Source organism: Bos indicus x Bos taurus, chromosome 2 (genome assembly GCF_003369695.1).
Source record: "Bos indicus x Bos taurus breed Angus x Brahman F1 hybrid chromosome 2, Bos_hybrid_MaternalHap_v2.0, whole genome shotgun sequence".
NCBI lineage: Eukaryota > Metazoa > Chordata > Mammalia > Artiodactyla > Bovidae > Bos > Bos indicus x Bos taurus.
Genome location: NC_040077.1, coordinates 76,625,849 through 76,651,033, shown reverse-complemented (window position 1 = coordinate 76,651,033; position 25,185 = coordinate 76,625,849). Strand labels below are relative to the sequence as shown.

At 37.6% G+C, this 25,185-nt stretch overlaps 1 protein-coding gene across 1 annotated transcript in view; it reads right to left on the bottom strand.

The window, feature by feature from the left end:
* The window catches only part of CNTNAP5 (contactin associated protein like 5), a 1,040,194-nt gene that overhangs the window by 196,628 nt on the left and 818,381 nt on the right, over window positions 1–25,185 (bottom strand). The window contains exon 14 of the mRNA XM_027562987.1: window positions 14,333–14,489. Coding sequence (XP_027418788.1) covers window positions 14,333–14,489 — 157 coding nt within the window. The remainder of the gene's footprint in view (window positions 1–14,332; window positions 14,490–25,185) is intronic.

Below are 25,185 nucleotides of genomic sequence, written 5' to 3'. Positions count from 1 at the left end.
GACCTCAGGTCCCTCAGAAGCTCTTGTTTGAAACTGAATGGACTGATCTCAAGAGACTCTGCACACCTTTCTGTTCAATGGGTTACATAATACTGTCCATTTGCTGTGGATGTGAAGGAAGAAAGGCTGTTTGATGCCCACAAACAACCCAACAACTCTAAATACCATATTGATATTTGCCAGAAATTATAACTTAACTTTGGTTAAGACAGTTATTTCCTTCTTGTCTTCCTTATTAAGACTTCCAGATAAACACAAACAACCTAAGGGATCAGATGACAAGAAGCTCCAGGGTCACTTGATTGACAAAAAAGCTCCAGGGTCACTTGGTTGAAAATGTGAAAACATTGACTGTGGTCACTGTAGTCTACCCCAGAGGATAATATCCCTTCACTTATGCCCCTTCTCCACTGATCAGGCCATATCTATCTGGAGTCTTTATTTCAGTTCCTAGTATTTCTTTTTTGAGGGAGGGTGTATAGAGTTGCTTTACAATATTGTGTTAGTTTCTGCTGTAAAACAAAGTGAATCAATCACACATATACCTATATCCCCTCCCTCTTGGACCTCCCACTCCCTCCCGCATCCTACCTATCTAAGTCATCACAGAGCTGAGTTCCCTGTGCTATACAGCAGGTTCCCACTATCTACTTATTTTACACACTGTAGTGTATATATGTCAGTTTCAATCTCCCAATTCATCCCACCCCTCTGCCCCGCTTTGTCTATGTATCTGTTCTCTATGTCTGCATCTCTATTCCTGCCCTGTAATATTCATCTATACCATTTTTCCAGATTCCACATATATGCATTTAATATGCATTATTTGTTTTTCTTATGCCCATGCTTCTTACATGAAGGGCAAAACAAAACAGTGTTGGCATATATTTAATATTTTTGGAAACTGTATTTTTTTCTATAAATATTTTTTTAAACTTGAAGGCACAGGGCTCCTCTCACGTAGATGTGAAAAAACAAAATCAGGTCTCGGTATATGAATACAGTCAAAGTTTACCCAATGCTACTTCATTAGTAAGAAATGCAAATGGCCCTACAGAACTTATGAGTATAAAATGGAATTTTAAAAGTATTAGCAAGGATTAAGGTTTTTGTAGTCATCATTGATTAACCTGTTCCTGATAGCACAGGAAAGGAAAGAAGATTCGGTAGTGCCATAAAATCTCTTCACAAAATGTCTGCATACTTTTTCTCCTCTCTCACCCTTCTCTCACCCTAACCAAAATTAGCCTTTTCTCCTTCCACGCCCATGAAATGTCACTGAATTGCTCTTTTCCACAGAATATGGCAGCGTCCGACTTATTCCACATGTTGCAGCACTTTAGTGTTGCCTTCTTTCCTATTTCACACACACATGCTCACACGCACATGCACACACTCACATGCATTTTGTCATGAATACATACTCATTCAGCTGTCTACAAAACATCTTTTTACATGTCAATAGTTATCTCTAACTCATTTGCCCAAACCTCCTCCACTGGTCACCTTCCCAGGGATCGGCCACCCTACTTGTTACTCTGTGAAAGACTTGGCCCTGGGCTCCCCAGCTGCTGAGGCGGAATACCTGTGGGGCTTCATTTCTCCTCTTTTCCTCAGTTTCTCCCTCATTGTTGATCAACAATGTCCATCAAGCTCCCTTTCTTTACACCGCTATTCACTGCCTTATCCTCATCCTCCTGGCTTCATCCTCTGAGGCTCAGAGTCTGCCTGGGCCCAGGTGAGAGTTACCTGACCTGCTTTGGCTGCTCCTCCCTCAGCCCCGCCCCCTCTCACACTTCTCCACATGCTCAGAAACATACACATACATGTGGACAAGATGTGCTTCATTGCTTCAAACCTTGTAAAGAAATCTCTATCTCTTACAGGAAGGGTCCAAATTTCAAAATATTTAACATATTAGAGTAGACAAAAATTGCTATTTAAAGCCACCCTTGTCTTTTATAGGAGGAGTTCTTCCTAAAGGAAAAAGGCCCATAAGATAGAGGCCCTGCATGGGTGTGGGGCTGCTATTCTTAAACCCTACTGCTGGCTCTGGGATTCCGCTGAGCATCTCACATTGCAGGACCTGAGATGGGAGCCACCTCTTGCCTTTCCCTGGCCAGGCGAGCACACAAATAAGAGTTTTACATCTGTTATCATTCCACCCTCACAACAGTCCTACGACGGTGTTATAACATTGCCTGCTTGTAAGCAGAGGAAACTAAGGAAAGAGGTGACCTCTCAGGGGATGGTGTTGGCAAGTGGAGAAGCTAGTGTGTGCTGACTCGCTTCAGTCATCCCAGACTCTTTGCAATCCCATGAACCATAATCCACTGGGCTCCCCTGTCTGTGGGATTTTTCAGGCAAGAATATTGAAATGGGTTGCCATGCCCTTCTCCAGGGGTCTTCTCGACCCAGGGATCGAACCCACATCTCATACATCTCCTGCATTACTGGTGGGTTCTTTACCTGATGAGCCATGGGAGAAGCCCAGGAGAAGCTAGGGTAGAAACCAAAGCTTCTGCTGTAACCAGCGTGCTTTCCTATCCTCCAGGCCTTGTGTGCTGCTTACAAAGAGTGGCTGTCTCATGAGTGGAAGCTGTGCTTCCCATGTTTATTTAATATCTCCAGAGAGAACCAGAATAACCCAGTCCTGAGTCCTTGAGCTGTCCTCCTGGCTCTCAGGCTGAGTCTCCCATTCTGTTCACACAGGCTTTCTCCACACAAGATACACTTCAATTGATTAAGTTTCAGTTTTATAATTTGCAATCATTTTCTAGCCCTGTATTCTCTGAGATTACACATAGGTCACCTTGACAGGAATTCTGGGAGCCCACAGACTCTTTGGTGACACGTTTAGCAAGCAATCTTCTGGTTTATCTCTAGCTCACAGACCTAGCCCCAACCATGACAGCATGAGTTTTACCAGTGAACTTTCAGAGGGCAGCCCAATTCTGGGGAGAGAGGTCTTCAGTGCTTTTTCCTTATTTTACCTAGAGTGTGATGGATGAATGATATATTTGATTACTCTGATACACTAGTTCATTTTCTTATTTTATTGCATATAGGTATGTACAGTTTTTGTAGAAGTTAATTAAAGTAGTTAACTAATGATAACCTACTATACAGCACAGGGAACTCTACTCAATGCTCTGTAGTGACCAAAATGGGAAGGAAATCCAAAAAAGAGGGGATATATATTTGTTTGTTCATTCATCTTGCTGTAGAAACTAACACAACATTGTAAAATAGAAAAAACTATACTCCAATGAAAATTAAAAACAAACCAAAAGAAGTTAGTCTAAATTCTATAAATTGATATTGCCTCTTAGTTTAAGATGCTGTAAAAGTAATAAAATAATAATAAAACCAATGACTAACACATTTTTGAGAACTAAATATCTGGTAGATCTGCTAGATGAGCAAATTCATGCCAACTCAACCAGCACTCCCCAGAGATGGGCATTCTTTTCTTCTGTTTCTTTCCATTTTCTTAAATCAAATAAGAAGCTGAAACTCAGAGAGGCTTAATGATAGTAAGTGACAAATTCAGGATTTGATCATCCTATTACAAAATAAAATATGACATAGAGATAAATCACAGTTTAGATACAGAAAATGAGAGTGCAGCCAGAATAAGTAGCCATAGTTGTGTGTGTTCTGTGTATTTATTACATATATTACTTTGTAATATTTTCACTACAAATCTATAAGACAGATTTACAAAAGAGAGAAAATTAATTCTTCCTTTTCTTTTTCTCCTCCTTACTCTCTCCTCTTTCCCCTCCTTCTACTCTTTGAAAACAAGGCCAAGACACTGGGGTTTATTTGTAAATAGCAGGAATGTCATTTGAACACCAACAGGCACAGTAGAAATGACAAACGCAGAAAAAAAAAAAAAATTTAAAGGAGGGTCCAACATCATCAGGGTCCTGTTAGAGCTGTCCACACCTGGCAAAAGGTTCTAGAAATTTCTGAGTGAAAAGAGGTTGTAATAAATGTCTCCCTGTGTGGCTCTGTTTTTGTTTTTTTAACTTTTTATTTTGTATTTGAGTGTAGCCAATTAACAATATTGTGATAGTTCCATGTTGACGGCAAAGGGACTCGGCCATACATATACATGTATCCATTCTCCCCAAAACTCCCCTCTTATCCAGGCTGCCACATAACATTGAGCAGAGTTCCCTATGCTATACAATAGGTCCTTGTTGATTATCCATTTTAAATATAGCAGTGTGTACCTGTCCATTCCCAACTCCCAACTATTCCTTTTCCCCATCCTTCTCCCTGGCAATCAAAGTTGGGTCAATTGAAGGGTCTGTGTGGCTCTGTTTTGACGCTAATGAATTCTGCAGATCTAGTGAGTTCTGTGGTAAAGCCAACTGTTCACCCCAGGGTCAGGGAGGCCAGCTCTGAACTGACACCTTTGTGGTCTATATAAAGTCCAAAGTCCCTTCTGCAATTTGGCCATATCTATCAACGTAGAAAAGTGGATGATTTAACAATCTTACACTAGAAAGCTATGCAATGGAAATACTAATAATTAAGTTTTTTTTAAAAAGTATGTCAAGACTTAGAAATGTTCATTGCAACACTTTTTCTAATAGTAAAATATCATTTACAAATAAAATGCTTATAATGTTATGACAAGCTATAAGCTATGGTACAACTATACCTTACAGCCATTAAAATGGACAGGATGCATTCATGCTTATGCTTATTTAAAGATGCTAAGTCAAAGCTCTCTGAGACATATTTCATGTAGAAAGCAAGTTAAAGAATGATATGTTTTGTATTAAAACAATGAAAAATGAATAAACTTTAATATTATGACAAATACGTAGGAAGATATTTTATGTAGATGTACCCTACATATGGGCTTCCCTGGTGGCTCAGACCACAAAGAATCTGCCTGCAGGGCAGGAAACCAGGGTTTGATCCTTGGGTCAGGAAGATCCCCTGGGGAAGGGAATGGCTACCCGCTCCAGTACTCTTATCTGGAGAATTCCATGGACAGAAGAGCCTGGTGGGCTACAGTTCATGGGGTAGCAAAAAGTCGGATGTGACTGAGCGACTAACACTTTCACTTTCACACTTTCACTGAACATGCTCCACTATTACTATCTCAAGGTAATATGTAAACTGTTAAAAATTTACATATTAGGTATAAATAAAATAATTCCTGTGATGATAAAGGAGGAGCTTCTTTTTTATTTACTATTTCTGCAATATTTGAATATTTATAATAAGGATATAATAAACATATATATTGTGATTTTTAAAAACTTCTAAATTTAAAAAATCAGAAAAAATTATTCTCCCCACACATTGCTAAGTGAGTCAAAACTGACAGCTATAAGCAAACTTAAAGAGTGTCCAAAAAGGTAAGCAGCTCATCTAATTTTATTCTAAGGCTACTTTTAGGGGAGTAATGCCATATACTGAGTGATAAGTCAGCACATTAAAATAGAAGCCAAAGACTCATTGCACTAAGTAGAATTATAATATTTTGGTATACAATAATGGCCCACATCAAAATGTTGTATAAAATTTACTAAAGAAATGCAGATTTTTAACCTTGACATTGACTTTGAGTTCTATCTATTTCAGATACTCACAGTTCTTCAATTACCTAAGAAATGTGACTCTACATAAAATCTAGAGATGATGAAGTTGTACAGGTGGACAGGTAACGGAGGCAATAGAAGCCTCAGTCTACATCTTTGATCTTTATAATTGTAAAAAAAAAAAAAAGAAGAAGAAGAAGAAGAAGCATATCTCATAGCTATGTTTTGTTTCCTAGAACCAATAGGTCTTAAATTGCCTATTAGATATTTTGAAATTAGATGTTATTAATCGAATGGTAGCATTATTGAATAAAAAACACAAAAACAAAATTATCCCTTAATGCTACCCTTGGCAAAGTATTAACTATTGTACTCCATCTAGATTTCTATAAAGTGGTGATGTGATATGTTAGTTTTAAAATATCAATCCCTGATTATAAGTTGTGCTTTCCAATTTTTGTATTGTTCCTTTTATTCTTCAGTGTGTGATGCCTTCTTTCATCTCCTATCAGATACACTGCAAAACACTCTATTTAAAAACAATCTGAAACCCAGTCATATAGGGTTGTTAGTATAAACAAGTTAGTATCAAGTTGTTCCAGGATATATGCTTTCAGTGACAATTTACGGAATAAAGGAGCAGAACATAACCAGCAAGGAGAAGGCATATTTGTCCAGGATGAGAGTATGGGGAGAAAGAAAAAAAAAAAAAAAAAAAAAACTCATTGATTCACTCATTCACTCAGAAGTTAATGTATGAAGAACTTTCCATGTGCCAAGCACACTTTTTCCAATGCAAGGCTCTGGCTCTGATTATATTGCTAGATGCACATGGAAATCGAGGACTGAGAGAGTAAAAACCCAGAGAACCCTTCACAATCGCTGGAATAGTTCAAAAACAGATCTATGAATAAAAAATTTCTTCCAGTAGAGATTGTACAGTACTATTTTTTAAAATAAGAAATAGAGTCTTTCTTTTCCACATTTCAGAATTCCTGCCCCATCTTATGACATTACCTAGTTTGAAGCACCATCGCTTCACTGAGGGTGGGAATCCCAGAGGCAGTGGTTTTGGGGAAATCAAAAGAGGTCTGAAAGATCAAAGAATAGCCTATGTGAAGAAACAGCAAAACCATAAACCCTTGGATGTAACCAGCATCATTTTCCCCAAGGCAATTGTCTCATTAAGTCTCCAAGGTAAGGAGTGAAGGGCCCTTGTGAAGGTCAAGGTTCTCGGACTGGATTAGACCTGTCTTTACAAAGAAAACAGCTCAAGGCAAATGTATAAAAATATAGCTTTGGGAGTGGCGTGTCCACTTCTAACTATGCTTTGATAGCTGAGAGAAAATCAATCTGCAGCAAAAAAGTTTAAACTTTGAGTAAATATTTCTGGTGAGAAAATAAAAGGTGGGTAACAGTCAACATTGCAGTAAATATCTGTTAATCTCAGAATGATCATAGCCCAATTTGCAAAAAACAGAGAGGTAAAAATGCCTTTACTGGAAGTAATTCACCCATTATACATTCATGGCTTCAGCACCATTTATTAGATAATTTCTTGGTGGCAGAGAGTGCAATCAAGGGCTAACAGTGATTTGAAGCTCCAGGATGCTACACACTGAGTAAAAAAGAATAACCTAAATATCCTGCTTTAAAAAAAAAAAAAGAACAATAGATTTCCTTTTTTCGATGATCAGATGACCAGAATATAAACTTTATATCATTTTCCCTTTCTATTCTGTGCCATGTCATTTATACAAGGCAGAAGTGAAGACAAGAGGCAAAGAACAGAGTGACTGAAAATCACATAAAATATCTACGCTTGCTTATGAATAAATTCAAGTATGTCCTGCTGTTAGAAAAGAGAGCTTCATCTTAGTTCTACCTGGTTAATTGGATGAGAAAACTTTTTATCCGGGTCCGGAGCCATCGAGAGGAGGCACACTTTGGACCATCTTTCTGCTCCTCCATCTCAGCACCCAACATTGTTTTTATTGTGCTACAACCATCCTTTGTGTCCCAATTTGTTCCCTTCCACCCAAATGACTGTTTTTCCACCTCCAAATGCTGTCTTGTGAGATCTCTAGGCATGAGCTGTTTGCCAACCTCCCTTCCTGCTCTCAGCAGCCCATTCGTCTGAAGTTATTAGGTCAGAAAACCCCCGACTGAGAGGAGGTCTAGAGGCTGAGTCATTCTATTGAAGAGAAGTTCCTGTGCAAACAATCATTCACTGTGAGACTGTTATTCATTACAAGTTTTCTCATTTCTTTCTTTCTTCCTTTTTAGTTCTTCGACAGGGATGGAAACCCCTGCAGAAGTCAGCTCTATAGTACACCTGTTCAGATGTCTCTCTGAGGCTTCCCTTTATTCAAAGGAATCATGTTCCTCCCTCCACTCTCATCCATCTTCGGAGCTGCTTTACTTTCATCTATACCCAGAGCATACTCATTTTTTCTTATTCACTTGGCACCCATCAAACCTCATCAAAGGAAATCAACCCTGAATATTTATGGGAAGGACAGATGCTGAAGCTAGAATACTTTGGCCACCTGATGCAAAGAGCCGACTCATTGAAATAGACCCTGATGCTAGTAAAGATTGAAGGCGGGAGGAGAGGGGGATGACAGAGGATGAGATGGCTGGATGGCACCACTGACTCAATGGACATGAGTTTGAGCAAACTGCAGGAGATGGTGAAGGACAGGGAATCCTGGTGTTGCTGCAGTCCATGTGGTTGCAAAGAGTCTGACATGACTTAATGACCAGACAACAACAACATTGAAATATATGATAGCAAGTAACTCAGTTACAGAGGTTGCTCAAAACAGAATAAAATATCAATTACTAGAGTCTTGGAAGACAGTTGAGGCTCTACTTGGCTTAGCAGAAAGCAAAAAACGCCTTGCAGTGATTATGATTTGAGATGTCCTGGGAGGGGTCTCTTTGGCATCCTCACTGGCTGCTATACAAAATGCAAACTCAGCAACTCCTTGGATGCAGTCAGCAAGGGTACAGATTTCTACCCAGCTGGAATTTCCCACTCTAGCCCCTTAGACTTTATCCATGACGCTTAGCATTTCAGAGCCTTGGTTTCCTTTTCTGAGGCAAAGAGATAATAAAACCAACCCCAAGTGTTGTTGAGATAATTATATGAGATATAGTGTATACAATGCTAAGAAGACTTCAGTATATCAGACTTTCCCCCCATTTCTTTTATTTTTAATTTAATTTTGTTTTATGATACTTTTAAAAATCAAGTTTGATCCATGAAGCAGGGCACCCAAAACCAGTGCTCTGAGTCAGCCTAGAGGTATAGGGTGGTGAGGGAGGTGGAAGAGGGTGCAGGATGGGGGGACAAATTCATGTTGATGTATTGCAAAAAACATCATAGTACTATAAAGTAATTATCCTCCAATGAAATAAATATAAAATGTATTGAAATATAGTTGATTCACAATGTTGTGTTACTTTTAGTTGTTCAGTTCAGTTCAGTTCAATTCAGCCGCTCAGTCATGTCCGACTCTTTGAGACACCATGAATCACAGCATGCCAGGCCTCCCTGTCCATCACCAACTCCCGGAGTTCACTCAAACTCATGTCCATCGAGTCGGTGATGCCATCCAGCCATCTCATCCTCTGTCGTCCCCGTTTCCTCCTGCCCCCAATTCCTCCCAGCATTAGGATATTTTCCAATGAGTCAACTCTTCGCATGAGGTGGCCAAAGTATTGAAGTTTCAGCTTCAGCATCAGTCCTTCCAATAGACACCCAGGACTGATCTCCTTTAGGATGGACTGGTTGGATCTCCTTGCAGTCCAAGGGACTCTCAAGAGTCTTCTCCAACACCACAGTTCAAAAGCATCAATTCTTCCACGCTCAGCTTTCTTCACAGTCCAACTCTCACATCCATACCTGACCACAGGAAAAACCATAGCCTTGACTAGATGCACCTTTGTTGGCAAAGTAATGTCTCTGCTTTTGAATATGCTATCTAGGTGGGTCATAACTTTCCTTCCAAGGAGTAAATGTCTTAATTTCATGGCTGCAATCACCATCTGCAGTGATTTTGGAGTCCCCCCAAAATAAAGTCTGACACTGTTTCCACTGTTTCCCCATCTATCTACCATGAAGTGATGGGACCAGATGCCATGATCTTCGTTTTCTGAATGTTGAACTTTAAGCCAACTTTTTCACTCTCCTCTTTCACTTTCATCAAGAGACTTTTAGTTGTACAGCAAAGTAATTCAGTGATATATATAGATACAGATATTCTTTTTTAGATTTGTTTCCACTATAGGTTATTATAGGGTATCCGTTTCCTTTATAAGTTATTACAGAGTATAGTTCACTGTGCTATATGGTAGGTCCTTGCTGATTACCTATTTTATATATGGTAGTGTGTATATGTTAATTCCAGACCCGTAATTTATCCCTCCACCACCTTTCCCCTTTGGTAACTATAAGTTTGTTTTCTAGATCTGTTTTCTAGATCTGTTTCTCTTTATAAATAAGGTTATTTGTGCCATTTTTTTCAGATTTCACATATAAACAATATCTTATGATATTTGTCTTTCTCTGACACTTGACATTTTTGGAAGAAAATATTATCTAAGACTTGTAATATATCATTGTGCTATCTACTAAATGCTATACCACCCCAAGTCAGAATTCTGACTAACTTTACCAAGAGCAGAAACTTAAGGGAAGTTTATGAGGTAAAAATGTTTGAGCTTTCTTACAAACACTCAGACACCAAAAGGAACACGCCTGTCTGAAACAAAAATTTGAAATGCAAGGAAAGCCGGCTTGACCACATGTTATCTAAGAATCAGGTTGGAGGAATGTTAAGGAACATGATTATTCCCCAATGGTGTTAGATTTCGTACTTTAAATAATAATGAACACATTTCAAAAAAGCTATGCCAGGTTTCATTCTGAGTGTATATTCCACGTCCACAATCCCTGTTATAGACAAAGCTGTTTCATTGTTATTTCACATACAATGAGCTTCATGATCTGGATTTGATCTTCTTCCCTGTCTACATATCGTGTAAATTGCACACATGAAAACTGCAAAAACTACACTAAGATACTTGTATTTTGAAGAAGTAGCAATTTTTATATTATTACATTTCTGTGTCTGAATAAATGGTAGCACTTAACTGTACTATACTACCTTTAGTTACTTTTTCTGGTTCTTCAAAACTTACCTATAATTTTCCTTGAAATTAAACTATCCCAGCCCAAGTGCATCCTAAGTCTGACAAACCTGTGCTTATATGTATAATGAAACTTATCACACTAATGCATTTATTGCTAAATAATTAGCCTCTACTATTCCACTGCCCTGAAAGTTCCTCAAGGGTAAGAATTATATGCCCCTGGCTTTCTCTGTAAAGCAGACTGTCTAACTGCCCAGAGTAGGCATTCTTTCGACAAATGATTTAAGAGTAAATGTCAGATGGAACAGTATGCACAGTTGCCTGTATAACAAATTATTTCCCAGAATCACTGATGACAGATTATAGCTTGTCCTAAGAAAATGAAATCTAGAAGAGTTAAATCAGAATCTGCTGGGACTTGCCTGGTAATCCAGTGGTTAAGACTCTGTTTCCAAAGCTGCGGACACAGATTCAATAGCTGGTCAGGGAACTAAGATCCTACATGCCACAGGGCCAAAAAAATTAGGATCTACTCTCTTATGAGAATGATAGAAGGAAATTCCTAATTTCACCTGAGTTGGAAAAGTGAATCAGAAAGCTAATTTGGGCAAGAATTTCATTTAGTATATAGTGATTTACTATATTGCAACCCCTAGATAATATTGTCACTTAACAATGTTACCTATCACATCCTGAAAGGTTCTTAGTATTTTATATATATACTATATATTAAATATATATAATCTATATATGAGATGCTCAACATAACTCTAGGACATTCTCTTGATCCTTCATAGGTTAATTGTTGAACAAAACCTACATCTAAAATTAAATGTTTATGCTGTAATCAAGGTTACTTGCCACATAAAATGGCACATGATAAAACTTTCCCCCGTGGCTTTAAAGGGACAGTAAAAGGTTATGAAATATGCCATAACTTAAGTTGGTGGAGGTATGATGGCACCAGAGTTGAGGAAAAGTTTTCCTGAGCCTTGATGATGAAGTTAAGTCAAGAGGAGGGCTTCAAAGGCTAGTGCACAAGTGAGAAGGTCAAAGGAAGGAGATTCTGGAATGAGAGTAGATGAAATGATTGATGGAAAGTCCTGGAGAAGGGAGGGTAGAGGCACTTCAATACTTGATAGTCTAATTTTCCACTTTTAAGTGATGTGATGTGATTCTCTCCCTCAGTGTTTAGTAAATTAAGTCCAGCTCTGGTCATTTGTTCCCTAGCAAGGGATGGCACTAAGGCAGCATTCGGTATGGGAAGGGCTTCACCAAAGGAAAAAGTGAGCGAAGATTAAGCATTCAACCAAAAAAAAAAAAAAAAGAAAAGAAAATTGAAGGCACTCAGGAGAAACACTTTCCTTTCTCAAAGACTTTACATTCTAACCCCCCTTACTATCTTCTCTGATGATACAGAATAAAACAAAGGTGTTTGCACGTAAGTCTATAAATTCATACATTTCTAATGTCAGCACACAGCAAAAGAAAGTTAAAGAATCAAAATATAATGAGTGAATCAAACCGCTGGTTGCAGAGGATTTTGATTATGTTTCCCTGGCCACACAATCATGTCACTTTTTCACATGTCTCTCAAGCTTGTAGTTGCCATTTTGGGATCACTTCTCCTCAAAGGTCTATTACATTCATCTATTCAGCTAGCTACCATCAACTTATACGGTACGAAGGATAAGACTTTGGGGAAGTAATGTTAAAAGAGACTCAATATTCAAAAAGAAGGAGAGTTATTTTTTATTTGCAGATCTATAAGATGAGATAGAAGGCTCTGCAGGTAGAGTGGAGACCCCAAAGAATGGAGACATATAGTTAACTTTATCTGATTTGCCATGTTAGGAGAAGGGACCTAGGTGACATGACTCAGGACCCAAGCAGCCTAAAACATTCCGAAGCCATGGACCATTTAGTGGAGCCTGATGGAGCCATATGTTTGATCTTTTCCTCACTGAACTAAGGTTTAAAGCAGACCTAAAATTTTATCTGAAACAGTCCTTGGTGTTATCAACTAAAACAGTGAAAGAAAAACATTTAAAAGTCATTTCCACTAGGTTGGGAGCAGTTTGACACAGGAATTCTTAACTATACTTGAGCAGTACTTGATGAAGCAAGCACAATTTATAAAACCAAAACCAAAACCAAAGAAGTTCTTAAATTTTTCAAAACCAAACTGTCTTTGGAAATGTTCTGTGCATATTTGCATCATCACTACAGTGAAAAAACAAGCAATTGACCAGGAGGGCAAAGGAAAAGTAGATGTCATGGCCATGAGAATTAAAAACTAAATTTATCTACAAAAGTAACCTGGTATTGGGGAGTTCAAATTCTGGATCTCCCTTTTAATAGATGAGTGAGAAAATAATTTAATTTCTCTGTAATCTACATTCTTCAACTGTAAGATGCCAAAGTGAGAGGATCATAAAAAATTAATAGGTTTGCTTTCTTTGTAAAATTTATGGTTACTGAAGAGGAAAGGGGGGAAAGGATAAATTAGGAGTTTGGGATCAATGGATACACACTATTATATATAAAATGGGTAACCAATAAATAACTACTGTATAGGTCAGGGAACTCTACTCAGTATCCTGTAATAACCTGAATGAAAAAGAACCTGAAAAATAATAGCTATATGTTTATGTATATCTGGGGCTTTTCCCTGGTGGCTCAGCTGGTAAAGAATCCACCAGCAATGCGGGAGACCAGGGTTCAATCGATCCCTGGGTTGAGAAGGTCCCCTGGAGAAGGGAACAGCTACCACCTCTAGTATTCTGGCCTGGAGAATTCCATGGACTACATAGTCCATGGGGTCACAAAGAGTCAGACACAATTGAGCAAAGTTCAAAAACAAAATGTGTATAACTATATCACTTTGCTATACACTTGAAACCAACACAACATTGTAGATCAAGTGCACTCCAATATAAATTTTTTAATCATAAAAAGGATCTACTGTATATTACAGGGAACTATAGTCAATAACTTGTAATAATCTATAAGGAAATAGAATCTGAAAAAGATGTACGTGTGTGTATGTACGCCTGTGTGTACTGTACTGAAACTACCACTACATTTTAAACCAACTGTACTTTGATAAAAAATACAAAAGAATTAATGGATTGTTATGAAGGTTAAATTGATGTTCAATAAGCGTAAATTCTCTGTTTTTACTGGCAATAATAGGGTTGGCTGGTGGCTGGGTCATTCATCAGTGAGGCAATGCAACGATAAAGAAACAGTCTGTATAATTACACATCCCTATCTCCCATATTTTTTCCCAAAGCCTATATTCTACACATTATAGAAATGCCAGCTAAATTGCAAAGCTAAATATTACATTTCGTTCTCACATTGAAAATGGAATGTTGAGAATATAAGATGATGGTGTTGCCACATGCTTTATGTTACAAACTTTAGTAATAGCCCTAAAAGTACTAGGACTGGCAATTTCCAGAGTTAAAAACGATCACCATCATTAAGAAGCCCTAGTTCATATGGAATTTCTCGTTCATGTCCCTTTATTTTATGGGATATTTTATGCATCTCTTAGTGGGCTTCCTCCACAAGTGCAGAGAGATCAGCATCCCCATTACCATTCATCCTTGTCAGCGTCACAATTGCAAAAGTGTCGAATGTCCAGGCAGCTCTCATCCAGGCCACAGTCGCATTGCTGAACTCCAGGAGGGGCGCCTCCCCAGTAGGGTTGCCTTTCATTGGACCGCCCAATCCACCAGGTCAATGGAGTTCCATCTGAAAAACAAGATGCTTCACAAGTCAGAATGGAGCAAGCTTGACATAGCACAGATGGTGTCACAGAAACTGAGATGAAAATGTCTTGAAGAATATATATACATTGAATGTACATGCGTATAAATACATTTCATGAAAGTATTTATATGAGTATTTGTGTATAGATATCTATGTGTATACATACATACATACACACACACACACATATAGAGAGAGATGCAAGGAAAGAGACAAAGAGATAGGAAAAAAGAAAAAAAAAGGAAAGAAAAGGGGGAAGGAAGAACAGAAGAAAAGCAAGCAAGGAAGGAAGAGAGCAAAGGATATACATATATAGTGTGTGTGTATATATATACACACACACATACTTCCCTCCCTCCCTCTCTTCCTTCTTTCCTCTCTTCCCTTCTGTTTTTTCTTCCCCTTTCTTTCTTCCTTTTTTTTTTCTTTTTTCCTATCTCTTTTTCACCTTCCTCTTTCTTGGTCTCACTCGCTCTCTCTCTCTCCCTGTCTCTCTCTATACACACACACACACACACACACACACACACACATATATATAGAGAGAGATATCCGTACACACATATATATATACACTTTTGTGAAAAGTATCTCTAGAGAAGAATACTGAGTTTTCACAATGTTCAGACTCAGAGTCACAAGCTCAGAGGCTAATCAAATCTGGCAGGCATATCACAATTGAGTACACTGGGCTAGATTTTAGACCAACAAAATTGAATATATAAAAAAATTAATTTTTTTTAAGTTACAAAAGGATAAACAATAGCATGAGGGCCAAAATTAGCCTGAACTTAGTTCTCAGTGGGGAGGGGTACACATGAAAGTTGGGGAGGGAATGTCGGCTCAGAGGACAGGATGGCTCTGTTTTACCCCCCACTGATTTCTGACATGACAAAGACTAGCCCCAAGGTTATCATATCTTTTGAATTTTTTAAAAAGTCATAATATTTCAAGTACAAAGATTTGGACAAAAATATTATGAAAGTCAATACTGCATGGGTCAGTGAAATCCCTTTGTATGTCATATCTAACCCATACAAAGCTAGTATGTAACCTCTAATTTGTGGTTCATGTAATTAATAGAAAACTTTTTTTTGAGTCTTGTCCCTGTCATTTTTTTTCCTTTGCAAAGTTTAGTAATATATGTTGAAGTTATCCTCTATAATTGAAAATTTTAAGCAGATAAAAATATTATCCAGAAGATGATAATACATCCAAAACAACAGATATATATAGGCAGAGATGTAGGTGTTAATACCTTAGGTTGAAAGAGGTTAGGCTTAGGTTCTTTTTGGGAATAGCTGATCTGTTTCTGTTTGGCATACAATAGACACTTAATGTGTATTTATCTTTTGAAAATGAAAGAAATGATTATTGAAAGCTATTTTCATGATTTATCATTTTAAACAGAATAATAACATTTATCTGAGAATGATATTAGCTTAGAATATTGCCTTGTCAAGATTTGATTTCATATACAACTCCTGATGTACAGATATATAATTTATAAATTATTCATGTATACAAATAGAAACAACTTTCTCTGAATTGGATTAACTGCAAATATCCTTATGGAAATCACTGAGGCAAATAGGAAGAGAATGACAATCTAGAGCTTCCAAGAAACTGCAAGTAATGAGAAAAAGATAAAATGGGTACTATGAAAACCAAAAGCATCTTAGGGATGCTGAGTTGGGGACAGACTGAAGGACTGTCCTCACCTGAAAAATACTACTCTTCACTCTAAAATGTTTCAATTCCCATAGGTATACTCATGTGGATATATGGCAGAAACCAACACAATATTGTAAAGCAATTATTGTTCAATTAAAAACAAACAAAATAATTCTTGCATTTCTAACCTCATAGAACTGCTCTGAATAAAATTATGTACACAAGAAAAAAAAAAATAAAATGTTTCAATTACCTTTATTACCTTTTAAATTAGAATTCCAGTTAGAGATGTCTGTTAACCACTGTCTTCTTTTTAAAGAATAATTCTAAATCCATTTTACTTTGTTCCAATCAGCTGTAAATCACTGGACAGTAGTTCTAATGAACTGCTTTCTTTCTGACCACTAGCTCAGATAAGCCGTATTCAAGTGGGTTTATTTAGAGCAAAAAGCATTTTCAGGCCTGGGGTAAGCTTAAGTGGATCATTCCAGTGTGTGAGTCCAGGTAACGTAGGGGTAAAACATTGTGTGTTTAGACTTTCCTGGTGGTATAGTGGATAAGAATCATCCTGCCAATGCAGGGGACATGAGTTTGATCCCTAGTCCAGGAAGATTTCACATTCTGCAGGGCTACTAAGCCCATGGGCCACAACTACTGAGCCTGCGTGCTGCAACTTCTGAAGCCCGTGTGCCTAGAGCCTGTGCTCCCCAATAAGAGAAACACCCATAATGAGAAACCCATGGACAAAAATGAAGGGTAGCTTCTGCTTGCCGGTACTCCTGTGTACAGCAGTGATGACCCAGAGGAGCCAAAAGTAAAAACAAACCAAAAAAACCTTGTGTGTTTGAATAAGTTTTCCCAAGTTGGCTTTAAGTACAAAAAATGGGAAGAAATCTCTCCACTTCTCTCTCTTGGCACTGTCCAAACCTTTCCTCCATTGTGTAGAATCTTGATCATAGTGAAGTTCAATGTCATCATGGATTATTTTTATTTGTAAGCTAAACTAAGGTTGCAATCATATTAATAGTGTTATTATCAGCAGTCTTAGTTCTGAACAACCATCTTGTGCATGCAAGCTGGTGCAAATGTTGCCTTTTAGTAGTTTCACTAGCTCTTATTTGGTACCTTATTCCCCTAGAGGCGCCATTAGCATCCCAAGATTTTGTTTTGCTTGGAATCTATCAGTGCCTGTACCAGTGAAACTTGGGGTCCCCTCCTCATATATGGAAATCATTATAAAATTTGCAAATTGTTTTGACTGATTGAATACCAATGAGCAAAAATTTAAGGATGGGAAACATAGGAAATAAAGACAAAACACACACAAATTTGAAATCAGGAACTTAAAATTACGGTTTAATTTTGGCCTTCCCTTGTAGCTCAGTCGGTAAAGAATCTGCCTGCAATGCAGGAGACCTGGGTTCATTCCCTGGGTTGGGAAGATTTCCCCTGAGAAGGAAATGGCAGCCCACTACAGTATTCTTGCCTGGAGAATCCCATGGGCAGAGGAGCCTGGCAGGCTACAGTCCATGGGGTCACAAGAGTCAGACACAATTTAGCAGCTAAACTACCACCAATTATCTTCTTAGATGTCCCATGTTTGTGCTTATTCCCCTGTAGAGTACAAGTTGAAATACAACAAATGGAGAAACTGAGGATTAAAAAGGTGACTGATTTGCCTTCATTCAAGGCCCTAATTAATGATGTAGTCAGGAAGAGAATTGGCACCCCTTCTCCACATTTTGGGCATTGAAGAGGTTGGATTCACAGCATGTGGTATCATGGGGCTCTTGCAAGTGTTAAATATCCCTGCCTCATTGATGTCTTCATCTTGCTACTTGCTTTGGTCCCTGGAACAAGGGTGGGATGGGGTGAGAGGTGGGAGGGAGGTTCAAGATGGAGGGGACATATGTATACCTATGATGGATTCATGCTTATGTATGACAGAAATCAACACAATATTGTAAAGCAATTATCTTCCAATTAGAAATATTTTTTTTAAAACAATGAGGTTATATCAGCTTTGAGTCTAGACCTTAAGAAGCATGCATGTTTCCACTGCTCCTGGGAGCGGGGTGTCTCTGACATGGCGGGAGAACATATTTGAGATGATCACAGCCTCTCCAGGGGGACCTCGGGATGTGGCACATGGAACACCTGTCGTGTGTGACACTCAGACCTGTGAGCATCAGTCCTGAGCATTGCATGCCACTGAGTTTGGCAACAGGCAGCATAGCATTATTGTGACAATCGCTGATCAAATACAAATCAAATATCAACGACATTCAAAAATTCTGTTGGATGATGCAGAAGTAAACACAATAATCAACAATGGTCCTCCTTTCAATTGCAATTTGGTTGGCAACATGAATAAAGAGGCACACCAGAGGATGAGGAAAATATAGAGAAACATCAGTTCTGTTACGGCCCAATTAATTTTCTATCTTCTGAAGCATAAATGGAAGCAGTCAGAGCAGACATTTTAGCAGCTGCTCAGGAAGTACCTTTCTTTACTCTCACATGTTCCTTACTTGAACCTAATCTGGGAATTAGTTACTCCTAGTCCGTCCCAACTCAGTTCCAATTATTGGTAGCATAACCCTGACTCTCAGGCCACCTTTGCCCCCTTCAAACATGTTGCTTGGATCTTTCTGCAATTTAGAGAGCAGTTCCCCCCAACGGTCATCAGTCTCAGCTCTTGTTTCAATGCTCTCACTCATGCGTTACTTTGAAGTTCTTCATAGAACTTTGGAGAAACTATTCCCATGGCTGATCACTGGCTGTCACCTGCCACAGCCTCCACCCATAGGTGATGTAAGAATTAAGCTTTATATATGTATATATGTATTTGGGATGGAGGTGGTCTCCTGCGCTTCAGGCAGATTGTTTACCGACTGAGTCACCAGGGAAGCCACTGTATATACACACATATGTAAATAGACATGATTTATAAAACAATATGATTAAATAAAATGATATAAATTATTAGTGTGCACTACATTATATTATATATAATCATTCCATTCAATTATTTCTTAAATCTATGCTGTAAACGTCAAGGGGATATATCCTAATTATATAAAGTTCAATAGACTTTCACTGTCCCAAGGGGGTGCATAACATTTAGGGAAGAATGTTATATACACAATTAAAAGAAATGCAAGTCAAAATGAGTTTAGAGTCAAAATATAGCAATTAATAAAATGGTAGGAAAGTCCACAAGAAGAAACCATAAATTCTGTCCAAGATTCCTGAAAAATGTTTCACAGAAATTGTTTAAGTTCATGAAAATGGAAATGGTAAAATTTGACTGGAGGCTTGGTGTTGTGGGGACTTCAGCAAATGGTACCACCAAAGAAAAAGATATGAACAACGGACACAAGGAAAGGAATCCAATTTTCCCTACAGCATCATTAGGAAGCAACTGTTTGAAATAATGAGATTTCTGTACAAACTAAAGATATGTTATTTCACTGATGATATTTAAAGCATTTTTGAGCTTAAAAATAAGAGGAAGGAGCCACCAAAGTTGTAAGGACAAATAGTTACAGTGATCACACCCAAATGTTTCATTTTATGATCAAAACATCAAAATGCTGATTTAGTAAAAAAGATTCTGAAAACCAAAGTCTTTCACATTATCTTTCTTTCTAAAAAGAATGTAATCTATAAGAAAACATTTAGACAGAAAGAAAAACAACCTCATCCATATCACAAAATAATGTTAGGCATTCATCAAAGTCAATCTTGGTCTTACTGCTTGCTGGTCAGGATCATTAAGCCAGAACATATGTCTAATAGTGTGATTAAGAGCTAGTCAGTGACATTAGAAATTAACATTTTTATAATGTTGTTCAACATTCTCTTCTCCCTGCCTATTTAATTGAAGTGAGCCCCAAAAGGAGGGATGTGCAGAAAAGATTAATGATACCGCCTCTCAAAACAAATGATAAAAGTCACTTTGCCGAGGTCATTTCAACCTAAACTGAACAAACCACTCTAGAATGTGCCATAGGGATCCTTCATGTTGAGGCAAAGAGGTAGACAAAATGATTCATTTAAATGATTCTATCTGCATTGTTTTAATTTTGTGGAAGAATATAATGACTCTTGGCATTTTGATAGTATATTTTATTGGAAGAGTTGTAATGAAGAATCCTAGCAAGGTTAAACAACTTGTTCAAAGTCACATAGTCACTGAAGGCAAATCTGGACTCAAGGCTCTGAGTCCCTGAAACCCTCATGTCCTGAACAACTATCTTCCCCAAAACTCACAGACCTTCTGACTTTTTAATGTCCTAAAAACATATGAAGATAATGTGAGTCTTTCAGGGAAAAATGTCAGCTAGTGAAAATGGCAATTGTTATAAATTAATAAGAACTGATAGTACTAAATGAATACTGTATCATGGCAATGTGACCTTTAGTTTGTTACACAATTTCTCTGATAGGACAAACTTGAAAGCAGTAGTTTCTAGAAGTGGGGTGACAAGAATGGTGGGGGATTTCTGTAAACACATCAAACTAATGTGAGAAGAAAGAAACCGTCATTGTGTTAAGACCCAAAGACTTGGGGAGAAGCTTAGTATGAGTTAACCAATATTGATCAACATACTAAATAATTAATGAATAGGAAACAAATTTAGAAAATAAGATAATGTCTGCACATGCTCAGAAAGAAAGAATTGCAAGAAAAAAAAAATCTGTCTATTGAGACTCATGAAGCTTCCCTTGTGGCTCAGCTGTTAAAGAATCTGCCTTCAGTGAGGGAAACCTGGGTTTGATCCCTGGATTATATGGGCACAATAAAGGACAGAAATGGTATGCACCTAACAGAAGCAGAAGATATTAAGAAGAGGGGGCAAGAATACACAGAAGAACTATACAAGATAACAATAATGGTGTGATCACTCACCTAGAGCCAGACATCCTGGAATGCGAAACTGGGCTTTAGGAAGCATCACTACAAAAAAAGCTAGTCGAGGTGATGGAATTCCAGTTGAGCCATTTCAAATCCTAAACGATAATGCTGTGAAAGTGCTGAACTCAATATGCCAGCAAATCTGGAAAACTCAGCAGTGGCCACAGGACTGGAAAAGGTCAGTTTTCATTCCAATCCCAAAGAAAGGCAATGCCAAATAATGTTCAAAATACTGTACAATTGCACACATCTCACATGCTAGCAAAGTAATGCTCAAAGTTCTCCAAGTCAGGCTTCAACAGTACATGAACCGTGAACTTCTGGATGTTCAAGCTGGATTTAGAAAAGGCAGAGGAACCAGAGATCAAATTGCCAACATCTGTTGGATCATCAAAAAAGCAAGAGAGTTCCAGAAAAACATCTATTTCTGCTTTATTGACTATGCTAAAGCCTTTGATTCTGTGGATCACAACAAACTGTGGAACATTCTTAAAGACATGGGAACACCAGACCACCTTACTTGCCTCCTGAGAAATCTGTATGCATGTCAAGAAGCAACAGTTAGAACTGGACATGGAACAAGACTGGTTCCAAATTGGGAAAGTAGTACATCAAGGCTGTATATTGTCACCCTGCTTATTTAACTTATATGCAGAGTACATCATGTGAAATGCCAGGCTGGAGGAAGCACAAGTTGGTATCAAGATTGCCAGGAGAAATATCAGTAACCTCAGATATGCAGATGACATCACCCTCATGGCAGAAAGTAAAGAAGAACTAAAGAGCCTCTTGATGAAAGTGAAAGAGGAGAGTGAAGATGTTGGCTTAAAACTCAACATTCAGTAAATTAAGATCATGGCATCTGGACCCATCACTTCATGTCAAATAGATGGGGAAAAAATGAAAACAATGAGAAGCTTTATTTTCTTGGGCTCCAAAATCAGTGCAAATGATGATTGCAGCCATGAAACTAAAAGATGCTTGCTCCTTGGAAGAAAAGCTATGACCAACCTAGATAACATATTAAAAAACAGAGACATTACTTTGCCAACAAAGGTCTGTCTAGTCAAAGCTATAGATTTTCCAGTAGTCATATATGGATGTAAGAGTTGCACTATAAAGAAAGCTGAGTGCCAAAGAATTGATGCTTTTGAACTGTGGTGATGGAGAAGAAGCTTGAGAGTCCCTTGGACTGCAAAGAGATCGAACCAGTCAATCCTAAAGGAAATCAGTCCTGAATATTCATTGGAAGGACTGATGCTGAAGCTGAAACTCCAATACTTTGGCTACCTGATGCCAAGAGCCACTCATTGGAAAAGACCCTGATGCTGGGAAAGATTGAAGACAGGAGAAGAAGGGCAGAGGATGTAATGGTTAGACGGCATAACTGACTTAATGGACATGAGTTTGAGTAAGCTCTGGGAGTTGGTGATAGATAGGGAAGCCTGGCATGCTGCAGTCCATGGCGTCACAAAGAGTCAGACATGACTGAACTGAACTGAATTGAAGGCTCATGTGTCTATTTTTTATTAATAGTCCTCATTTTTAAGAAATCCAGCACCAATTGAGCATTTAACTATTCCAGGAAGTTATATTCACTTCCTATATCCTACTTCAATCAACATTATCTAATTTTGCAGATGAGGAAACAGAGCTATTAGACAGATGTTGTATTACTTGTCCAAGGTCACAAAGGAGTCAGTGGCAGACCTTTCCCAAAGCCACAGTGTTCTCTTGTAGGTGATTACAATATGCTCTTGTTCCATGTCATAAAAGGTATTCTTATAGCATGAAACAGGGTCTTCAACAGTCTGCATCAGATAATTTGTCTCTCTGATTAAAATCTTTCAGGTTTGCTGTCTCTACCCAAATCCAGCTTCTCATGGGTTTTTACAGTGGCTGATCATATTCTGTCATGTTCTGAAATTTGATCCTGAAATTAAATCTCACCCTTTCCCAGTTGACCTTATTTACATTACTGAAAAGTCACTCCACTATTTTTTCAGGTGTACTTATGACCGCCTGAAATCATACTTTTGTTTGTTTGTTGTTCATTTGTTTAACAGGGTCCTCATATGTCATTAGAATTGTGGCAAGAGCTTTTAAATCTTGTCCACTACTATATCTTCAGCATGTAGAATGTTCCTGATTTGTGCAAAGAATTAAATATTTGGTGAATCAAAAAATAACTAAATGCTATTAATAAAAAAGAAAAGAAACATCAGTATAGAAGGATTTCACACAAATCCTATAATTTTTTTTTTTCAGAAACACATATAATTATGCTGCACTTAGTCTTTATAGAAATATATGCATCTTTGGCATTTTATGCCATCATTGAAGACATCAAGCATTTTGTGTCATTTTAGTGATAGACCCAGAGCATGACACCTATCATGCCTATAAATGTGCCATAGAAAGAGACCACAGAACATAAAAGTGTCCATGTACCAATTCATTTGTGTATTTAACCAAATGACATAAAGTGTCTGGACAAAACACTTGTCTGGTTAGAGTATAAAAATACAGAACAAATATAAACCCTGCCATTAGGATCCTCATAATGTAGTAGATGAGGAAAAAAGTTAAAAATCACTTTTAATACAAGTTAGAATAAAATAAATTTGAAGTAGAATTTTAAGCAACATGTGAAAAGTCAGGAGAAAAAAAGGCTCATGTTTAGTGAAGAGGACAGTTGTGGAGAAAACTCCAAATTCATCCCTATATTGAAAACACTTGCCATTTCTGTTTTCCAACCAGCAAAATAAAGTTGGTTTTCCATATCATTAGCCTTCAGAAGCAGGTTCACACTGTTTGTCATTTAGCTCTCCTAACAGCTCTGTGAAGTTTTTCGTTTTTATTTTACAGAAAAATTGAAGCTAATAAAGGATTAGTACATTTTTCAAGATCACACAGATAGGAAGATGAATTTAGATCTTGTGGGTCAAACTCCAATCCTGTTTTTATTGTATGTTATAAAACCTAATCCTATGATAGACTGAAATAAAAACACATCATAAATCTTCACAGAAATTGTTCTTAAATTGAGATTATGAGTATGCATCAAATAATTATTGGTAAAACTACAGGGTATTATTGCATATGTATTCCCACTATCTTAGGACTATTTCAAACTGCATTGTTTTCCTATTTATTATTTATCTAACAATCAAACAAAAGTGCCTGCAAACACAGGCGTTCTAATGATTAACATTGTTTCCAAGACTGATTTACCCAAACTCCTATAATTTTGCTTAATAACTACCTAAGGAAGTGACAGGCCAATCTTATAACCAGGAACCTACTGAGATTTCTCTCTAGAAATCCTAGTTTCTCAAAATGTAGTTGCTGTCTGACTTTAATCAAAATAATCTGGTGTGCTTCTAAGATTATAGGTTCACTGCAGCTTTTCCCAGACACTTAGGGAGTGAAGTCCCCAGTTCTCTGTTTCTATCATACTCATAAAGTGATGCTAAACTACTCCACACTAAAATTTTAGAATCACTAGTTAGAAGGTTCATATTCAAACTGCTACAATAATCCTTTTATTTTTGAAAAAAAATTGTATTTAATGACATACAGATTGTTAGTACTAGTAAGCTTAGCCTCAGATTTATTTCCATTACAAAAACACACACAGTAGGTTGTATTTGTTCCAGCTAACAAAAGATATCATGATAGGAGAAAATGAATAAAATATATAACAGAAATTAAGCTTAACTTGTAACTGAGAAAAAGGTCACGGAAATTTTTATGAACTAATCCTTATATTTTGTCTTTGTCTAATAGAAAAATGGTTAGTGTGCATGTGATGCTGCTAATCATCTCTTGAATCCCCTAGAAGCTTCCTCAGAGAATCATCTCCAGTTTCTCTAGCCCCTCAGAGAAGTATCTCCCACAGTTATCCATCCTTCTCTAGCCCTCATCTCCATCCCATTCAGTTCCTTTTATTTAGCAAGTTCTGTTTCATACTTTGGAAAGATGAGGGAGGGTCAGTTCAAATTCTCTTAATTTTCTTCTACTCTGTCTCACAAAGAAAAAAAAAAAAATGGCCCTTTCCACTTCCTATGTCAAATGTCTCCC